This window comes from Monodelphis domestica, chromosome 6, assembly GCF_027887165.1.
Source record: "Monodelphis domestica isolate mMonDom1 chromosome 6, mMonDom1.pri, whole genome shotgun sequence".
NCBI classification, from domain to species: domain Eukaryota; kingdom Metazoa; phylum Chordata; class Mammalia; order Didelphimorphia; family Didelphidae; genus Monodelphis; species Monodelphis domestica.
This window is the reverse complement of record NC_077232.1, coordinates 27,354,547-27,373,664: the sequence shown is the minus strand read 5'-3', so window position 1 is coordinate 27,373,664 and position 19,118 is coordinate 27,354,547. Positions and strand designations below refer to the sequence as shown.

The 19,118-nt window shown below is 39.2% G+C and overlaps 1 protein-coding gene across 1 annotated transcript in view; it reads right to left on the bottom strand.

The window, feature by feature from the left end:
- NUP160 (nucleoporin 160) overlaps positions 1–7,268 on the bottom strand; it is a 40,657-nt gene extending 33,389 nt beyond the window's left edge. The window contains exons 1-7 of the mRNA XM_007497441.3: positions 7,136–7,268; positions 6,513–6,621; positions 3,231–3,441; positions 2,732–2,954; positions 1,675–1,753; positions 931–1,045; positions 334–492 (exon numbers count right to left, since the gene is read on the bottom strand). Coding sequence (XP_007497503.1) covers positions 334–492; positions 931–1,045; positions 1,675–1,753; positions 2,732–2,954; positions 3,231–3,441; positions 6,513–6,621; positions 7,136–7,238 — 999 coding nt within the window. The 5' untranslated portion in view covers positions 7,239–7,268. The remainder of the gene's footprint in view (positions 1–333; positions 493–930; positions 1,046–1,674; positions 1,754–2,731; positions 2,955–3,230; positions 3,442–6,512; positions 6,622–7,135) is intronic.
- Positions 7,269–19,118: the final 11,850 nt, after the last annotated feature.

Here is a 19,118-nt window from a genome sequence, read left to right as displayed (position 1 = left end):
AATGGAGAAAGCTTTTGGGGAACAGGTGACATCTCACACCTCCTCGGGCTCCTATTTTTGCTCTTTTCTCCTTTGTCTTCAGCTGACTTCCTCCACATTCCTTGAAAAGAAGAACCTCCTCTACTAGCCCCATTTTTCTACTTTTATTCTTCAAAATCTGTTCATTTTTCATGTTTCTATAGTACTCAATGGCATCTCATAAGAAGAATTAGTTTATGCATGAAATATTCAGTAAGATCAATCAATGAGATTAGACTTTAAAAGACAAAAGGATTCTCTTTATAAAGTAACTGCAAAATCTCCATGTAAATGAAAACACTAGTTAGTACATACCTGCCCGCGTTTTGGTGCATGCATATAGACCCCTAGGCAAAGTCCCATGGAAGGGGAATAGGCAAGGCGCAATTTGTGGCCAGTCCCAGCTGCCAGTCTCAGGTCTTTATTTACAGGCACATACTCTAGCATGTCAGCTACCATCAGGCACATTTGATCCTATTGGTGTTTGAGATGGAAAATTAACAAGAGACATTCAAAAAGAGTTAAAGGTCCCTCCTTCCTGACTTCTGATCATCAGAGATGCTCCATCTAAGTACATTACTAAAAAATTCACTACTAGCATTTATATGAACAACCTGATAAGATTTTACTTTTATAAAAGGGTATGGTGAAACACTTCTCTTCAATATTGCAGATCCTAAAGAGGAAACTGGTTTCATTGTTGCTATTTCTATGATGAAGCTTAAAGTTATTTTACCAATATATACTGGTATGTTGCTATGATTATAACTCATTCCTGCTGTGTTTTGGAAGCTATAAGTGCAAACTGAAACATATGAAAGATTTCTGATCTGTCTTTCAGAGCAACAGAGTTTCAATCCCTCAACACTTACCCCCCAATTTTAAGCTCAAGAAGCTGCATTGGGCCTTTACCTTGTAAGACCACATTCGGAGCTTGTGATCTTGGCAAAGTGCAAAGATGAAGGCATCATGCTCCACACAGTGAACAGAAAGACTGAGAGGGCGGTCAGAAGTGTTCTGGTCCCCCCTAAAAATGCAAGCACACAGAGATTTAGCAAAGCCAGAGAGCAGTTATTAAAAGGTGTATGCCAACATAGAGTTTTTGAGAGTTTCATGTACTTCTCCTTCTGATCAACAGTAAAATACTGTTCTAGAATAGGATTATTACCAATTGTACAGGCCAACTATAGACTCATTATTAATTGTAATGACATTTAGATTTAACCTAATTCAATGTAATAATTCATAATAGAACAGTTCCATCCTAGTGGTATTTTTTCCCCTCATATACTAATCTGCTCTAAGGAACAAGCACTTTCTACTAATTATTCTAGATGAAATTGGATTTAGAAAATTAACAATATGTATATATTCCCATTCCATGAAAAATATTGGACAGGATTCTGTAGGAAATATATAAAAAATTCATAAATGAACCATGACTAAGACTCTCTGGTGTGTCTACTTTCTGTGTCTACACATGTTATGCTACAAATTCTTCCCTCTCTAGAATATTATTTAGTGCTGTCAATTGCAAAACATTTAGCAAGTACTTTAGAATTAGTCTGACATTCTCTGCTAGAAGGCATTAAGACCTAAAAATGATGTGTTTTTGTGTATATTTTTAGAAAGTGGAGGTTAAGGCATACTACTAACCTCATAGATGTTGGCATCCAGCCTGTGAGCAAACGGTGCATTACTGAGCTCTGTTTTAATTCTACAACAGATACAACACCTAGAAAATTAAAAAGAAACAAACTATATTTGAGGTTCCTCCTAGATTTTGCCTACCTAAAAGTAGTCCTTAATAACAAAACAAAATAGGGTAAAGGATTCAAACGGGAGAGAAACTTGGAATAAGTCTTTACCTAAGTAAAAGACATTTAAAAAAAAAGGATTTCTCCTAATGTTGAACAAAATCACATGCTTAAAGTTTAATAAGATGAACTGCTGACAGCCTAGGGAAAAGCACTTTACCTCTTCCTGTGAGTGGGAACCAATTCTGTATTTTAATCACGTGAACGTCTCTATTTAATATGAATCATTTTAAATGATAAGTTTTGGACCTCAGCAGTCTCTGTTCTAGACCTATCATCCTAATAATCCACTGTATAAAGGGGCAGCTGGGTAGTATAGTGGATAGAGAACCAGGCCTAGAGTTAGGATGACCTGGGTTCATATTTGGCCTCAGGCACTTCCTAGATGTGTGACCCTGACCTTAACCCATTTGCCTAGCCTTTGTTGCTCTCCTTTCTTAAGAGTTGTTACTAAGATAGAAGGATAAGGGTAAGGGTTGGGGAAAAAAAAAAGACTAGTTTAACCAGGAGTGGCTTATTCAACTTGAGGATTCAGTCTCAAGTCTCAATTCCTACTCTTTTTTTTTTATGATTAATTGTTCCTGTAACACTTTGGAATCCATTAAGAACACACATATATATAAAGGTGTCTTATTCAATTCAAGCAACATTTATGGATTATATATATAAAAATCTATGTAGATCTCATAGAATTTCTGGTCTAATAGGAGGGATTAGTCACAAATTTAGAGATCAAGTAATATTAGCTATTAAGATTCAATGTTTTAAAGTATAAGAAGTTGGAACTATTAAGGGACTCCTCTTGAGGAACGAGGCTAAACAAAATGACCCTCTCCTTCCCTTCATATGACAATATATGCTTATTATAAAATGCATGCTAGGTCCCCCACACTTACCAGGTACATCATGAGGAGGTAGTTTAAGGACAAACAATCCCCCAGAAGCTGAAGGCAGAGCAAACATTGCTTCCCCATCACTGCTAAGCCAGGCTATTGAAGTGGTTGAATTGGGTGCCATCCCAGGAACCATAGGAATTAACTGGTAATTGCAAGGATCCCGAAAATCAACTTTCCCAATGTCAGTGAGTATTGACTGCATTTGATTTTCAGTTACCAACTCCTGCAAAATAACAAGACATCTATAAATTAAAAAATAATTATTCCTTCCTACTATCAATCCTTTAAAAGGAGAAATAGATTGTCTAGAAAGAAAAAGAGCTCCTCTGTGACCTTTAAATACTAAGACTGATGCTCATTTGGCAATTACAGTTTTAAGTACCAAATTTAGTCCTAATCTAGGGGATAATGTTCTAAGGGATTGCTACAGGGGATTATGAATTAGTGACAGCCATAGCCATTCTGGGAAAAAAAAAAAAGATATTTCACTTAAACTTACACTTCTGTACATCCGGGAAGGGTGAGGCAGTATTAACCTGTGTACTGTAAGATTTGTTAAAATCAAAATGATCACATGATTATGAGTCTCAGAGACATGAACACCTCCAGGTAAGACATTACAATTTTGGAATTTGAGGCGGATGGCATTATTTAGAAGATTTATGTCCAAGGATTCTTCCACCAGCTCCAAAGTATCTCCTGAGGTGGCCCTAAGGAGAGAAAGAGAACACCTCCTGGTGGTTATCAAGTTTATACTTTTGTTACTGATTAGTATAAAAAAATTATATGCAAATTTCCCCCACTTGAGAATTTGGATAAAATACCTTAGACCAGTTGTTACATATGCAATGCTACTTAAAAGCCCCAAATCACAAAGGTATATTTAAATTTACAAAGCAGAATACAAAATACTAAAAAAAATTCTCACAAATACAAATATTTCCAAGTTTCATCCATTTGAAGCAATTCAATTTAGTAAGCATTTTAAAGACTACTATTTTTCAGTTGTGTCTGACTCTGTGACCCCATTTGAGATTTTCCTGGTAAAGATACTGAAATGGTTTTATTTCCTTCTCCAGTTCATTTCATAGATGAGGAAACAAGAGGCAAATAGGGTAAATGACTTGCTCAGGGTCACATAGCTACTAAACATCTAAGGCAAGATTTAAATTCAGGAAAAGAAGTCTTCCTAATTTCAGGTCTGGTACTGTATCTACTGTACCACCTATGAAGCTAAGTGGAAGAGTGGATAGAGTGCTGGACCTTGAATCAGGGAAAGCTGAGTTTCAATTCTGCGTCAGACATTTACTAGTTGTGAGACCCTGAGTAAGTCAATCTGTTTGTCTTGGTTTCTTCATTTGTAAATTGAGGATAATAAAAGCACTTACCTCCCAGGGTTGTTATGAGAACCCAATGAGATAATGTATTCTGCAAACCTTAAGGTGCTACCCAAATTTTAGCTATTATAAAGCATTGTGTTGGGCTTCAGAGAGAAAAAAGACAAAGAGTAATTGCTCTTGTTCTCAAGAAATTTACATTTTATTAGAGATGGAATAATGGGGATACAAATAACCACAAAGTAATCTCAGGAGAAGGGCAGGTTCCTAACAACTGGGGAAACCAGGAAAAGCCTGGTGCAGGAAGTGGGTCTTGAGTTGAGAGTTATAAAAGAAGCTTGAAAAAGAGATGGTAAACTTAATGTGATGGAAGAACTGACCACCATGAAGTTTGCTTTCATTATAATGGTTATGTGAATGAATCATTACAATATCGAGCAAGGGAGCTCCCACAAACCTGGGTGATCCACTATTAGTTGCTGTGGTTAAGGCTGGGCTGGCATAGTGGCATGCTAGCAACTATTGTTGCCCTTACTTGTTCATCTTCAGAAACCATTTCTATAGTTAGTAGTCCCAAGGAACGCAATAGCTCTGAACAACTAAAAATAACTCTGAACTAATGAGGCAATTTGGTTTTTTCTTGGTACTTCCAAAACAGGGCTTATATATCGGTAGGCAAAAGGCAAACTTTAAAAAATAATTTTATTTATTTTTATAAACCTGTACCTTCCATCTTAGAGCCTTTTCCTTTAGAAAATAAAATAAATCCTGAAAACCTACTTTTCTATAAAATCTTCTCTAGAGAGAAGGTAGAAACTATCCTCTTACTTTTATCTAAAATGAGTCACTCCATGGCAGATAGTGTAAAATGCTGGCTATGGATTCAGAGGACATCTGACTTTCCTGAAAGAAAATGCTATAGATATCCCAAGATGCTATAGAGATTATAATTATTGATGATGAAATAAATACCTTCTTTCTACTTATATTGTTGTCTACATTTGAATGATAAAGGAACTGCATTTGCTTCTGAAATATGACTGATGAATGGCTGAATGAACTGTGTGTGTGTGTGTGTGTGTGTGTGTGTGTGTGTGTGTGTGTGTGCGCGCGCGCGCGCACGTGTATGTGTGCTGCCTCAATGTCATGGAATATTACTATACCATAAAAAAAAAAGGGAATTCCTGTATGAAGGGATACAACTTAAAGCAGAAAGAAAGCAGAAAGCAGATTCAAAAGAGAGAATTCATACAATGATAACTATGTAAATGAAGAATTAAGACAGCAACCAAACTCAGGTAATCTATAACAATGCTGGTACTACCCTATTAAGCTGAAAAAAGACAGGATTTAGTCTGACAAATGGTAAATTACATGACCACTTCAATTATCAGTCACAAATTACATCCATTTGTTTTTGTTTTAAGGATTATGCTTTGTGGTTTGTGTTAAAACAAACCAACAAAAAGGAAGTACTCTACATAAAGGTTAGATGTTGTGTACAAAATGGCAAAGCCAGAACTAAAATGTATTCATGGGCTTCCCCAGGGTTCCACTAAGTGGGAAACAACTCTTCCACATCTTAAAGTCATCCTATATAACAGAGCTGGCAATATTACTCCTCTGCTGAAAAATTTTCTGTAGCTCTCTACTGCCTATAAAATAAAAATTCAAACTTTCCTGCCTGACCTTCAAGGCCCTGCAGAACTTTTCCAGTCTCTAGTAATATAATCCCTTATCCCTCTCCCCAGTCAGAATATTCTATCATCAACCACATGATGCTTTCCTACTTCAATGGCTTCACAAGGCCATTTCTATACTGACAATGTCTTTCCTTCTTATCTGTTAATCCTTACAGCTCAACTTAATGATTTCCTTCAGGAAGTCTTCCCTGATCAAGAACTGGTTCAGAATGATCTTCATTCTCAAAATTTCACTTAGCATTTTGCAGGGCAGAGCTAATACATTTACCATGGAAGACTTTGAAGTCTAAGTCATCTTTCTACTAGACTGTAAGCTCTGTGAGGGCAGAAACAATATTATATCTCAACTATGTATTTTTCTTAGTACTTATCACCATGTTCTATGCACTACAACATAAAACAGTATAATGTTTAACACTGGCTATTTTTATCTTCTCCTGCCTTGGGACATTAAATGAATAGTGGGAAAGGTAGTCCTACCCCCTCATCTCACAGATGTGGAAACGGAGGCCCAAGGATTTTAAATAATGTGCCTAAAGTCACACAGGTAGTGAGTGAGCCAGCAACGTTAAGCCAGAATTAAAATCCTGAATTTCTCCTTGCTACATTTGTTCTCCATATAACTTAGAAATCAGATGAAAAAAGTATCTTCCCATTTTCAAAAACCATTCTTCACTTGAAGTAATAGTGCTATGGATGAACCACATCTCCCTTCCTGATAGTGGAAACTGGAACACTCACCAATGAATGAACCTGTTTCTCGTGACAGAGAACAACTTGCTGCTTTCCATATAGTAGAAGCCACCAGCACTCTCGGCATATTTCACAGCTCCCGATGAACACCCAACTCCTACAAATCGAACAGCAGAGAGACTCGAGTTGAAAGCATCCTTAGAACAGAGAATGTCAGGGATACAATTGGTTATAGAATCCGTAATGTCCCAGGGTTGGGAGGGGCTTTAGATCACAGAATGTCAGAGCTGGGAGGAATCTTAGAACAGAGAATGTCAGCGCTAGAAGGAATCTTAGAACGCAGACTATCAGAGCTGGGAGGGGCTTTAGAACAGAGACCTTGGGGCAGCGAAAGGGCCTCAGAAACCACAATGTCATAGCCCGGGGGGGAATGTTAGAAGGAGCAAGTCCCAGCCAGGGCCCACAGAGGCGTTTAATAATCCGAACCCCTCTTTTTACGGACGAGGATACTGAGGCACGGGGGGAGAGGGGACGGTACCCAGAGGGGGCTCGGGTGGAGCTGACAAGCTGGAGGCGGGGGCTGGGCTGGGCCAGGGACCGTGTGACAAGACAGAGGGCCAGGGGTCCAGGGAAAGGGGAAGCCGAGGCCTCAAAGGCCTCTAGCCGAGTACCGGGGCCTGAGATGATGAAGTCCCGGAAACGTCGCGGCGGCTCCCGCTCGGCGCCGCAGAGCTCCACGAAACTCTTCTCTAACGCTCCCGCCGCCGCCATCATTCCGCCGCCGCAAGGCTCGACGGGACGCGCGGGCCGGTCCTACAGTCTCGCGTCACTTCCGGCGGCGCCGCGAGGCGGTGCAAAGCCTAGGGCTCGGAGAGACTCTGCTCATACTTGGGGTCTGTGAGGGGCTGGGCCGAGGAAGGCACGGAGCCTGGAGATCTCGGCTAGAGCGTCTCTCGAGGCTGCCCCTCAGCTCCCATTTCCGCCGGGCTCCGGAGGGGGCGGGGCCAGAGCGGTTTCGTTTTCTCGCGCAGGCGCAGAGCTGTTCTGGGGGTGCGGCTTGGTAAGGGCGGTCAGGGAGCTGACCTCCCATTGTTACAGAGCAGGAAACTGAGTCATGGGATCCGAGACCTAGGGCTGCAAGGGATGGTCATTTGCCCAACCCCCTCCTTTTAGAGATGCAGAATCTGAGACCCAGCAAGGTTAAGTCCCACGGGATGCAGTATTCAAAGGTGGGATTTGAATGCAGGTCTTCCAACTTAAAAGAGGAATGGTGGTGGTGTCAAGTCCTTTAGAGTCGTGTTGCACTCTACATGACCCCATTTGGGAGACTTGGCAGAAATTCCGAAGTAGTTGTTCATTTCCTTCTCCAGCTCATTTGACAGATGTGGAAGCTCAGGCAATTAAGTGACTTCTCCGGGTCACACAGCTAGTTAAAGTGTCCGAGGCCAGATTTGAAGATGACACTATCCTGACACAATCTACTTAGACACTTAGTTTAAAAATCTTGAGAATGTTGCAGAATGTAAATTCCTTTAGGGCAAGGACTGTTTCTTTTCCCTTTAATTTTCAGTAGACCCTTTATAAATGTTTGAAATTTAATTTAATCCCATCCCCTTTGTTTTATAGTAGTAGCCTTAACCCCCTTAATTCCATTGCCTTCCCTCTGTTTATTTATTCCCTATTTATCCTGTACCTAAAGCTTTGCATGTATTTTCATACTGTCCCTTCCACTAGATTATGCTCTTTGAGTGTGGGAATTTCTTTGGTTTCCTTTTGTATGCCTAGTGCAATGGTTTGCACATAGTAGGTGCTTAAGAAGTGTTAATTGCTTAATAAATGTTAATTGCTTGATAATGCTAGCATTTATATAGTGCTTTAAGGGTCCTTTTTTTTTTTTGAGACCTTACCTTCTGTCTTAAAATCAATTTGGTTCCAAGGTAGAATGGAAAGGGTTAGACAACTGGGGTTAAATGACTTGCCCAAGGTATATCTCTAGAAGTGTCTAGAGTCTTATTTGAATCTAGGACCACCCATCTCGACTTCTATCCACTAACCTAGCTGCTTCTAGTACTTTAAGATTTGCAAAGCATTTTACAAATATTTTATCCTCACAATAACCCTAAGAGTTAAGAGCTACTATTCTCATTTTACAGATGGATAAACTAAGACAGATGAAGTGACTTGCCCACTGTCACATAGGTATTAAGTGTCTGAGATCAGATTTAAACCTCTAACTTCCAGAATCAAGATCCACTACTCTATTCACCACACCGCCTAGATACCTTTCAGGTGAGGAAACAAGTCCAGAGAAAAGATTTAACTTAGCATTTAGAACTGGAAGTGACCTCAAAGTCCAATCAATCTACTCCTTTTACACCATGTCCCTATTTTAGAATTAAGGGAATTGAGGGGATTATTTGAGATGTCATTCAGATAGTATAGGAGTATAAATAGCAGATTATTGGTTGAATCAAGCTCTTAAGATTCTCTGGTGATACTTGCAATAGTTCTCCTTTATCCTTCCAAGGCTGTTTTTTTTTTTTAAACCCTTACCTTCCATCTTGGAGTCAATACTGTGTATTGGCTCCAAGGCAGAAGAGTGGTAAGGGCTAGGCAATGGGGGTCAAGTGACTTGCCCAGGGTCACACAGCTAGGAAGTGGCTGAGGCCGGATTTGAACCTAGGACCTCCCGTCTCTAGGTCTGGCTCTCAATCCACTGAGCTACCCAGCTGCCCTCCCCCCCCCCACCCCAAGGCTGTTTTTTAAGGGAGGTCCAGTGAGGTTTGTTTCATAGACACTGGGAATTCAGTCCTTGAAAAAGCCATGAGTCTGTACACCTTGTTTGCTATAGAATGACTCCGTGACAGTGGCATCCTTCGATGTCCTTTGTAGAATCACTCAGTCTCTTAACCCCATGAATTTTCACTAACTGTCCCCTATGCCCTCAAATGTCTCCTAGCCAACTAAAATCATAACTTTCACAAGAAGCCCTTTTTGAATCCCCTTTAATACCCTCCCTCTGTTAATTATGCCCAATTTATCTTGCATGTCTTTTTTTAGCATTCATTTTTTATTTTATTCCCCCCCCCAATTACACGTAAAAAAAGTTTTCAAAGAACACTGAGTCTTGAATTCTCTCCCTCTCTCCTTGAGATGGAAAACAATCTCATATAGACTTTACATGTGCAATTATGTAACACATTTTTCCTTATTAATCCTTTTGTGGAAGAAAACCCAGAAAAAATTAAGAAAGTGTAATATAAGGACAAAAGGGGAACAGGGAGGATGGAGGGAGAGAGGGAAATGAGGAGAGAAGGTTGAGAGATTGTTCTTCCCCTCTCTTTCTTTTGGGGGGAGGTAACCAAGTCTTGTCCCCTTGAAAGAGGGAGTATGTCTCCTCAGAGAATGGTTCTGGGAGATGGAGGACAAGAACTAGAGGGGAAAGTCCTAGTAAGATGACACAATGCCCCCCTCGAGGTCCAAACTATTCTTGAGAGGCAAGATGAACTCTTCTGCCTCTATCTTCCTCAGTGACACCAACTGCCAATTCCCTTCAAGACCTTGGGGCTACTCCACAGCCCAGGAGAGATGTTTGTTCTTTGGGTCTGGTAATTTGGATCACTGGGATCCTGAGGCTAAACCCCCCTTTTGGGGTGAGGTATGACCCTCCCCCCGATCTTTAGTCCTCTTTGCTATTACTAGAAACTAGCCCAGCCCTAAATCTAAAGGAGCAGATAATTTATTTGGGTTCAAACAAGAAGGAGTGGTAAAGGTATCAGGCAGGGAAAATGGGTGTAGAGGAAACCCTATGACTTGTCCCCTCTGGCAGACTGGCCCACCCCAAGGTCTGTGGGATCAAGGCCTCGATCCCTCTTCTTGCCAGCTGCTATTTGGTCCCTACTCCTTAGCTAACTAGCTTTGAATACTGGAATGCAGGGTCAGGTTAGGGAGAGAGATGAAGAATGAGATCTTTGAAGAGGGATCTCTGTGGATGGCTTCCTTCAAAGTCCCAGTCCACAATATCCACTGATGGCTCTGACTGCTGTTATTGAGAGCTGAGTGAGAGGTATCCAGGGGTTCAATGGGAAACAGTTGATCTCCAGAGAGACACAAGCTTCTTCTCAGCCTAGGAGATTTGCCTCTTCTCTCTGGTTCCCAGCTGGAAGTGAAGTGCCAGTTGGAGTTCTCCAAGCTTCAGGTACCCTCCTGGAACTTTCAGTTTTTTCTTCTTGCACCTCCCCCACTCTCTCTGCAGCTGATCTCTGTCAGAGACTGTTCTTTGCTCAAATTGGATAAACTCTCATCTCACAAAAGTGAAAAAAGTTTGCTTTTTTGACTCAGTTCTTTTTCTTTGGAAGTAGATGGCATTTCTTATCATGAGTCGTTTGGGATAGTTTTGGATCACTGTATTGCTGAGAATAGCTGTTATTCACAGTTGTTCATTGTAAAGTAGTTCTGTCACTGTACAATGTTCTCCTGGTTCTGCTTATTTCACTGCTTCAGTTCCAGCTTTTTTGAGCTTCTTCTGCTTGTCATTTCTTACTGCACAATAGTATTCCATTACAATTATATACTATAACTTACTCAGCCATTCCCCGATTGACGGATATCCCCATATTTTCCAAATCTTTGACCCGCTAAAAAGAGCAGCTTTAAATGTTTTTGTAAAATAGATTTTATTTTATATCATCACATCATATTAAACTCACACCCTCACCCTCTGTCTGTCTATACTCTTTCTAACTGCCCTAAATGATGACAAAGTTCTTTGGAGTTATATGAATCATCTCTCTGTTCAGGGATGTACACAATTTAACCTTATTGAATGTCTTTAATTCTCTTTCCTGTTAATCTTTTTATAATTCTTGAGTCTTGTTTTAGAGAGTAAAATTTTCCATTCTATTCTGGTCTTTTCATCAGGAGTGTTTGAAAGCCCTCTATTTCATTCATTACCCCCCCTTTCCCCCCCAAGGATTATGCTCAGTTTTGCTGGGTAAGTAATTCTTGGTTGAAGTCCTAGTTTCTTTGTCCTCCAGAATATCAAATTCAAGACTCTCTGATCCTTTAATGCAGAAGCTGCTAAGTCTTGTTTTATCTTGACTATGGCTCCATGACATTGGAATTGTTTCTTTTTTATCTGCTGATGATATTTTCTCATTGTCCTGTCTAAGGACAATATTAGAAAATAAGTATTGTTTTATTAGTTTAGAGATAAGAAGTAAAGTGGCTGCTTGAGAAAAGAACTGGAGTTTGAAGCAGAGCTGAGAGAGCATGTTAATTTCAGATGTGACAGTTATAACCGGTTTTCTATGTCAATTACTCTCTGACAGTTGGCAGAACCACACTCAGAGACTCTCAGGGCTGGAGGAAGTAACATCTTTGCCTCTCTCTCTGTCTGAGGGAAAGACCTGAAGGAGTTCAGTGTTTTCCTTTCCCAATTTGGGAAACACTATTGAATATTTATTGTGGTTTTTGTAAATAGTTTAACTCTGAGAAGACCAAAGAAAAACCTGGTCTTTGGTTTGGACTCTAAGTCTGTTAAGCTAGCTTTTGCTATTTTATAATTTGAAGATGAAGTTAAGATTTATAAGGCTATTAGTGGTAGTTTTTATTTAGATAGTATAAATTTGAGTTAGTCAGATCAGGGAGGATTAGTGTAGTCTTTGAAACATAGGAGAAGCGGTTCCTTTTGGAACCTGGGAGTTTATTTGGGTGGATTTAGAATCCCTTAGAATTAGAAATTCTTTATTTATCCTTCTATGTTTCAATAAACATTTTATGTTTATAAGAGTCTCTTTAGCATCCTTGTGCCTAGCCCTGAAGGGAAGTTCACATTTGAGCTTCACTTCATCACTGAAGATACTTTTGGTTGCCTCTATCAAAAGTATCCAAACAGTTTGAACCTGATTAGTGAGTTAAACAGTTTTGAACCTATATTGGAACAGTTTTTTCCATCTAAATATTGTATTTATATAGTTCTCAAATTTATTTTTACAGCTTGGCTAGCTAACTAGGACAATGAACCTAATTGTCTGACTTTAAGGGTCCAATTGTCAATTTAGGCAGTTGAAGCCCTTATCTCATCAGGGGGTTTATGGAAGCCGCTAGAACTGAACTCTAGGTGGCTACAAAATCCATCTCCCAGTCAACTTGATACAAAGACTCAGAAAACCTGGTGAATTAGCTACATAAAATCACCATGGGATTTTCTCTATTAGAAATGACTTCTTTCATTTTTACTATTGTACCAGAATTTATACAAAATGTAATTGCCTATGACTTTCTAATGCCAGTACTCTCAATGATGCTCCTACAACTAATCTCTTATATCCCTGTGCTACTATTGTTTATCATGTGCTTTTACATGATGATCAAATCTTTGACAGTTGTATTTAAACATTTAAAAGCAAGCATCAAGCAAACTACTGCAAAGAGTGACCGAATGTTAAAAGTGAACTATCTAGAGACTAAACTAGATAGAATGCAAACTCAATATGAAGAATTACTCAAGGCTAAAGGGACAATGATAGAAACTAAAGAACATGAAGCAACTAAATTAGAGTGTGCAACTAATTCAAATAAACCAACTAAATTAGAAATGGAAACTGAAGAATTAGAAAGCAAACCAGCTCATATGTTCCCTCTAAGGGGGTACCCATAGTGTCCCCAGAGCGTGGTATAGTGAATCTCATGTGCCACAAAAAGTTTACACAGGCTGATATATACAATTTTAAGAAAAATACGCCATCATATGATGAAGAATCCATGGGTGTTGTAAAACAGTTCAAGCATTTAATTAAGCTTTACAATCCTTCTTATTTGGACTTTGACATCCTTATGGATGAATTATTAACAAAAAGGGAGAAACAGCAGATTATACAATTATATATATGATATATATATATCTTCATATATATATATATAATAACCCCCTAATTTCTGATTGGCCAACTTGGGATCCTGTTTGGGAATATGACTCTTTTGCGGGGTACAGAGACTAAACTACAGCCAGGGAGGCAATAATTGAAACTCTGAAGCAAAATTCCAGAAATCCAGGAACCTGGTATAAATTTGAGCGCCTAAAGCAGGAAGTGGGAGAGACTCCCTCCATTTTCCTCGATAGAATTATTGACTGTGCTGAAAATGGATTTTATTTTTACACCTGGGAGTTTGGGAATTTGGATATAACATTCTTTGGAGTTGAAAAGTGAATTCTTTTCATTTCAGTTTTGTTCTGTGATTCTAAAATATCAGGGCAATTTTCCTTGATAATTTTTTTAAACCCTTACCTTCCGACTTGGAATCAATACTGTATATTGGTTCCAAGGCAGAAGAGTGGTAAAGACTAGGCAATGAGGGGGTCACATAGCTAGTAAATATCTGAGGTCAGATTTGAACCCAGGACTTCCCATCTCTGGGCCTGACTCTCAATCCACTGAATTACCCAGCTGCCCCCATTGATAATTTCTTGAAAGGTGATGTCTTAGCTCTTTTTCCATCATGGCTTTCAGTAGTTGAGTAATTTTATTTTTTGGTAAAGATATTTTATTTTACCAATTACATGCAATAATAATTTTCCTAATAAGTTTACTGAAGTTTACATTATCCAAATTGTCTCCTTCTCTTATTTCCCTTCCCTTTCCTGGAACTGGTAAACAATTAAAAAAAAAAAAAACCTTACCTTCCATCTGGAATCATTGCTATGTATTGGTTCCAAGGCAGAAAAGTGATAAGAGCTAGGTAATGGGGCTTAAGTAATGTAAGGATGATATTAGAAATTAAGTATTGTTTTATTAGTTTAGGAATAAGAAGTAAAATGGCTGGCTTGAGAAAGAACTAGAGTTTGAAGCAGAGCTGAGAGAGCATGTTGATTTCAGATGTTGACAGTTATAATCATTTTTTTCTATGTCAATTACTCTCTGGCAGTTGGGAGTTGGTCTCTGGCAGTTGGCAGAGACACAGAGACTCTCAGGGCTGGAGGAAGTAACATCTTTGCCTTTCTGTCTGAGGAAAAGATCTGAAGGAGCTCAGTGTTTCTCTTTCCCAACTTGGGAAACACTATTAACTATCTTTTGCTGTTTTTATAGATTGTTTAACTCTGAGAAGACCAAAGAAAAACCTGGTCTTTGTTTTGGACTTGGAGTCTGTTAAGACTCAAAGCCCTAATTTGATTCTTGTTGAGACTCAACCAGCTAGCCTTTGCTATTTTATAATTTGAAGGCAAAGTTAAGATTTATAAGGATAATAGTAGTAGTTTTTATTTAGATAGTATAAATTTGAGTTAGATCAGGGAGGATTAGTGTAGCCTTTGAAACACAGGAGAAGCGGTTCCTTGAGGAACCTGGGAGTTTATTTGGGTGAATTTAGAATCCCTTAGAATTAGAAATCTTCTTTATCCTTATATATTCCAATAAATATTTTATTTTTATTATAAGAGTCTCTTTAGTGTCCTTGTGCCTGGCCCTGAAGGGAAGTTCACATTTGAGCTTTACTTCATCCCCGAGGATCCTTTTGATTACATCTATCAAAAGTATCTGAATAGCTTTGAACCTACATTGAACAATTTTTTCTTTTAAATATTTTTTTTATAACTTGCCAATTTATTTTTACAGTGACTTGCCCAGGGTCACACAGCTAGGAAGTGTCTGAGGCCAGATTTGAACCCAGGACTTCCCATCTCTGGGCCTGCCTCTCAAACCACTGAGCCATCTAGCTGACCACTAAGCAACATAATCTGGGTTATACATGTATTATAATGCAAAACATATGTCTACATTGTTCATTTTTGTAAGAGAATGCTCATATGAATCTAAAGCCTCCAAATAAAAACCCACATAAAGTGAAAAATAATATGCCTTGATATGCATTCCAACTCTAATATTTCTTTCTCTGGAGGCAGATAGCATTCTTTGTCATAAGTCCCTTAGAATTGTCCTGGATCATGTTATTGCTAAGAGTAAGTCTTTCACCATTGATCATTCCACAATATTGCTGTTACTATGCACATGTTCTCCTGGTTCTGCTTATTTCACTCTGCACCAGTTCATGCAGGTCTTTCCAACTCTTTCTGAAATCATCCTGTTCATCATTTCTTATAGCACAGTAGTATTCCATCACCATGATATACTACAATTTGTTCAGCCATTCCCCAGTTGATAGAAATCCCTTCAATTTACAATTCTTTGCTACCATAAAAAGAGCTGATATAAATATTTTTGTATAAGTAGGTCCTTTCCCCCCTTTTTTGATCTTCTTGGGATATGAACTTAGTAGTGGTATTACTGGATCAAAGGGTATATGCACAATTTTATGTTCCTTTGGGCATAGTTCCAAATTGCCCTCTAGAATGATTGGATCAGTTCACAACTCCACCAGTAATGCATTAGTGTCTCAGTTTTGCCACATCCCCTCCAACATATATCACTTTCCTTTACTGTCATATTGGCCAATCCATCAGGTGTGAAGTGGTATAATAAAATAATTCTTAAATGATCTCTCTTGGATTTATTTTCTAGGTCCATGAGATATTTCACATTTTCTTCAATTTTTTTTCCATTCTTTTGACTTTGTTTAATTGTTTCTTGATGTCTCATACAGTCATTAGCTTCCACTTGCCTAATTCTAATTTTTTAAGTCATGCTTTTCTTGAGTAAGCTTTTGTATCTCCTTTTTCATTTGGCCCATTCTTCTTTGTAAAGAGTTATTTTCTTCAGTGAATTTTTGTACTTCTTTTTCCAAAGGGCCAATTCTGTTTTTCAAGAAGTTTTTCTTTTCAGTGCATTTTTGTGTATCTTTTTCCATTTGGTAAATTCCCTTTAAGTAGTTCTTCTTTGGATTTTTGTGCCTACTTTACCAGTTGGCCCATTATGTTTTTATAGTATTAATTTCTTTTGTGTCTCCTTTACCAAGATGTTGACTCCCTTTTCATGATTTTCTTGCATCACTCTCATTTTCCCCCCAATTATTCCTCTGTCTCATTTGATTTTTAAAGTCCATTTTGAGCTTCTCCATTCATTCTTTGTGGACTTGAGAGTAATTCATATTTTTCTTAGAGGCTCTGGATGCATCAGTATTGACTTTGTTGTCTTTTTTCTAAGCTTGAATCTACTCTATCACCAAAATAACTTTCTATGTTCAGTTTCTTTTTTTTCTCGTTTTTCAGCCTTTTTCTTTTCTTTTAGCTTAAAAAACTGTTAAAGTTGGGCTCTGTACCTGTGGGCCCTGTTCTAAGCTTCAGGTTCTTCCTACAGCTGTCTTCAGAGCTGACAAGGGGATATATCTGCTTTTGGTTCTTTCAGGGTGGTATGATGTAATGAGAGGTGGGTTTAATGCTCTCTGGGCTTATGCTCTGTTCTGTGAGTAACCCTAAGCACTCTTTGTATCCTTTGGAACTGTTACCAGAGTCCCCTGCTCCTTGTGGCTGCAAGTGGCAAGTGCTGGTGTATGCTAGTGCTTCTCCTCAACTTGCATTTGTGCCTCAGCCTGTGTGTGCCTTTATTCTGTATATGGGCAATGTGATGAGTCTTGACCCCAGAGCCAGCAAAGGAACTCCTGAAATTTTCTTCTGAGTAGTTGTCTGATCCTTTTTACCATCTGTGGCCAAGAGTTTGGGAAGCCTTGGCTATTGCTTCAGCTGAGCCCAAGTCCTGTTGCCTCTGTGGAGCCTGCTGTGACACTGGTGTTCTAGATTTTCTGTGCCAGCCTTCTAAGTTATTTTGGGCTGAAAAATTTCTTTACCTTGCCTTTTTGTGGGTTATGTTGCCCCAGAATTTTTTTTGAGATATTATATCATAGCTTTTTGGAAGGTCACTTGGTAGAAATCAGATGGGTCCCTATACCTTGTGACAAGGAAATAACTTAAAAAGATTGATATATATTAATTTAAGGTCGCCAAGGAATTCAGCTATGTAATTCCTTAATGAAAACTCAAGTCAGCAGTCAACCTTTTATGGAGTTTAATTACAAACAGGAGGAAGAAAGGTATTAGAGAGAGAGAGAGAGAGAGAGAGAGAGAGAGAGAGAGAGAGAGAGAGAGAAGGGAATAGGGCTTAAATACCCCCTCTGTTTAGGCTGGGCCAAAAGGCCCAAGCCCTTAGATAGCTGAGGCAAAGAAAAGAGATCAGTCCCTATCACTCACGTGACGAAACAGTCTCAGGGGCCTCTACCTCCAGCTTCCTTCAGAGCAAGCTTCTCAGAGCACAACCTCTCAGAGCAAAACCTCTCCAACCCCCCCTAGTCTTCAGACCCCGCTATCTTTAAGGAAACCATCTCAGTTACCTCCCCTCAGTTCTCACATCTACCAATCACTGTCCATGTCTTCCCTGTGCCAATGGTGGCTCTAGCTTAACCCAGGACCTCCCAGAGGTCTGTGGCTTTGCACATGTCTGTTGAAGGTCATATTCTCAAATAATTAAATCTTGATCCTTTGCTGCAGCCCTTCCTAAATCCTGTTACCCTGAGTAGGGTGGAGATTGGAAGTTCCAAGACCTGGTTCTGTCATTCCAAGTATCTCTATTGTATCAATTCTAAAATCAATCATGACTCAAAGAACTTCCTGTTCTATGCTTAAGCATAGGTCAAAGCCCTTTCCATTGTTCAGCAAAAGGTTTCTGACCTAAAGTAATCTTAAGAAGGGAGGAGGATGACCCTCCCATGCCAAGGGGGTTCACATTCCAATAGACTATCAGTAGGAAATTTTTCAAGTATGAAATTTCCCAATGGTGAAATTTCCAACATTTATAAGTCTAAGAAATTTTAAGGTTTACAACCTTCTCCATCATTTGGATCTATGCCCATTTTTTTTGTACATAGTAGTTTGTATGTTTTCTTCCCCTTTAGACTACAAGCCCCTTGATCAGTTAACTAACATTTGTTAACATTTTATTATTAATAAATGTTATGCTAATAACATTTATTAAGCACTTACTATGTGTCAGGCACCATGCACTGGGGATACATAAAGAGGCAACAGACACTTCCTGCCCTCAAGGAGCTTACAGTTTAAAGAGGGAGAAAACACGCAAACAAATACTATTTATACAAAGCAGGGCAGCTAGATGTCCCAGTGGATAGAGTACTGGGCTTGGAGTCAGGAAGACTCATCTTGAGTTCAAATCTGGCCTCAGATGGCATGAGGAGAGAGGGCTGGCCTTGGACCAGGCAGGTGTCTCCAGGCACCTCAGTAAAAGTACCTCTGAAAAAGTTCTGTAAAAGGCAGCATGGACTATTAAGTACTGCCATGGACCCCCTCTTGAATCCACTTTCTTCTAAGATCCTTCCTGGCTATGACATTGTGGGTTCTAATACTCTTTTTATGTCTGACTTTCTAGCTGGGAGACCTTGGGCTAGTCTAATACTTAAGCCTTCTTGCCTCAGTTTTGTCATCTGTCAAATGAGCTGGAGAAGGAAATGGCAAATCACTCCAGTATCTTTGCCAAGAAAACCCCAGATGGAATCACCAGGAGTTGGACACAACTGAAAATGACTAACAAAAAAATATAAATCCAAGAGTTTCTTGCTCAGAGAGTTTTTGAACCAATAGAGGCCTCTCATGTCTTTAGACATGCCTCTACCCCAAGATAGTTTGAGGTAACATAGAAATTTTGAATGAGAAAAAGATAATAGTACAGGGTGTCCCAAAAGTCTTCGTTCTGT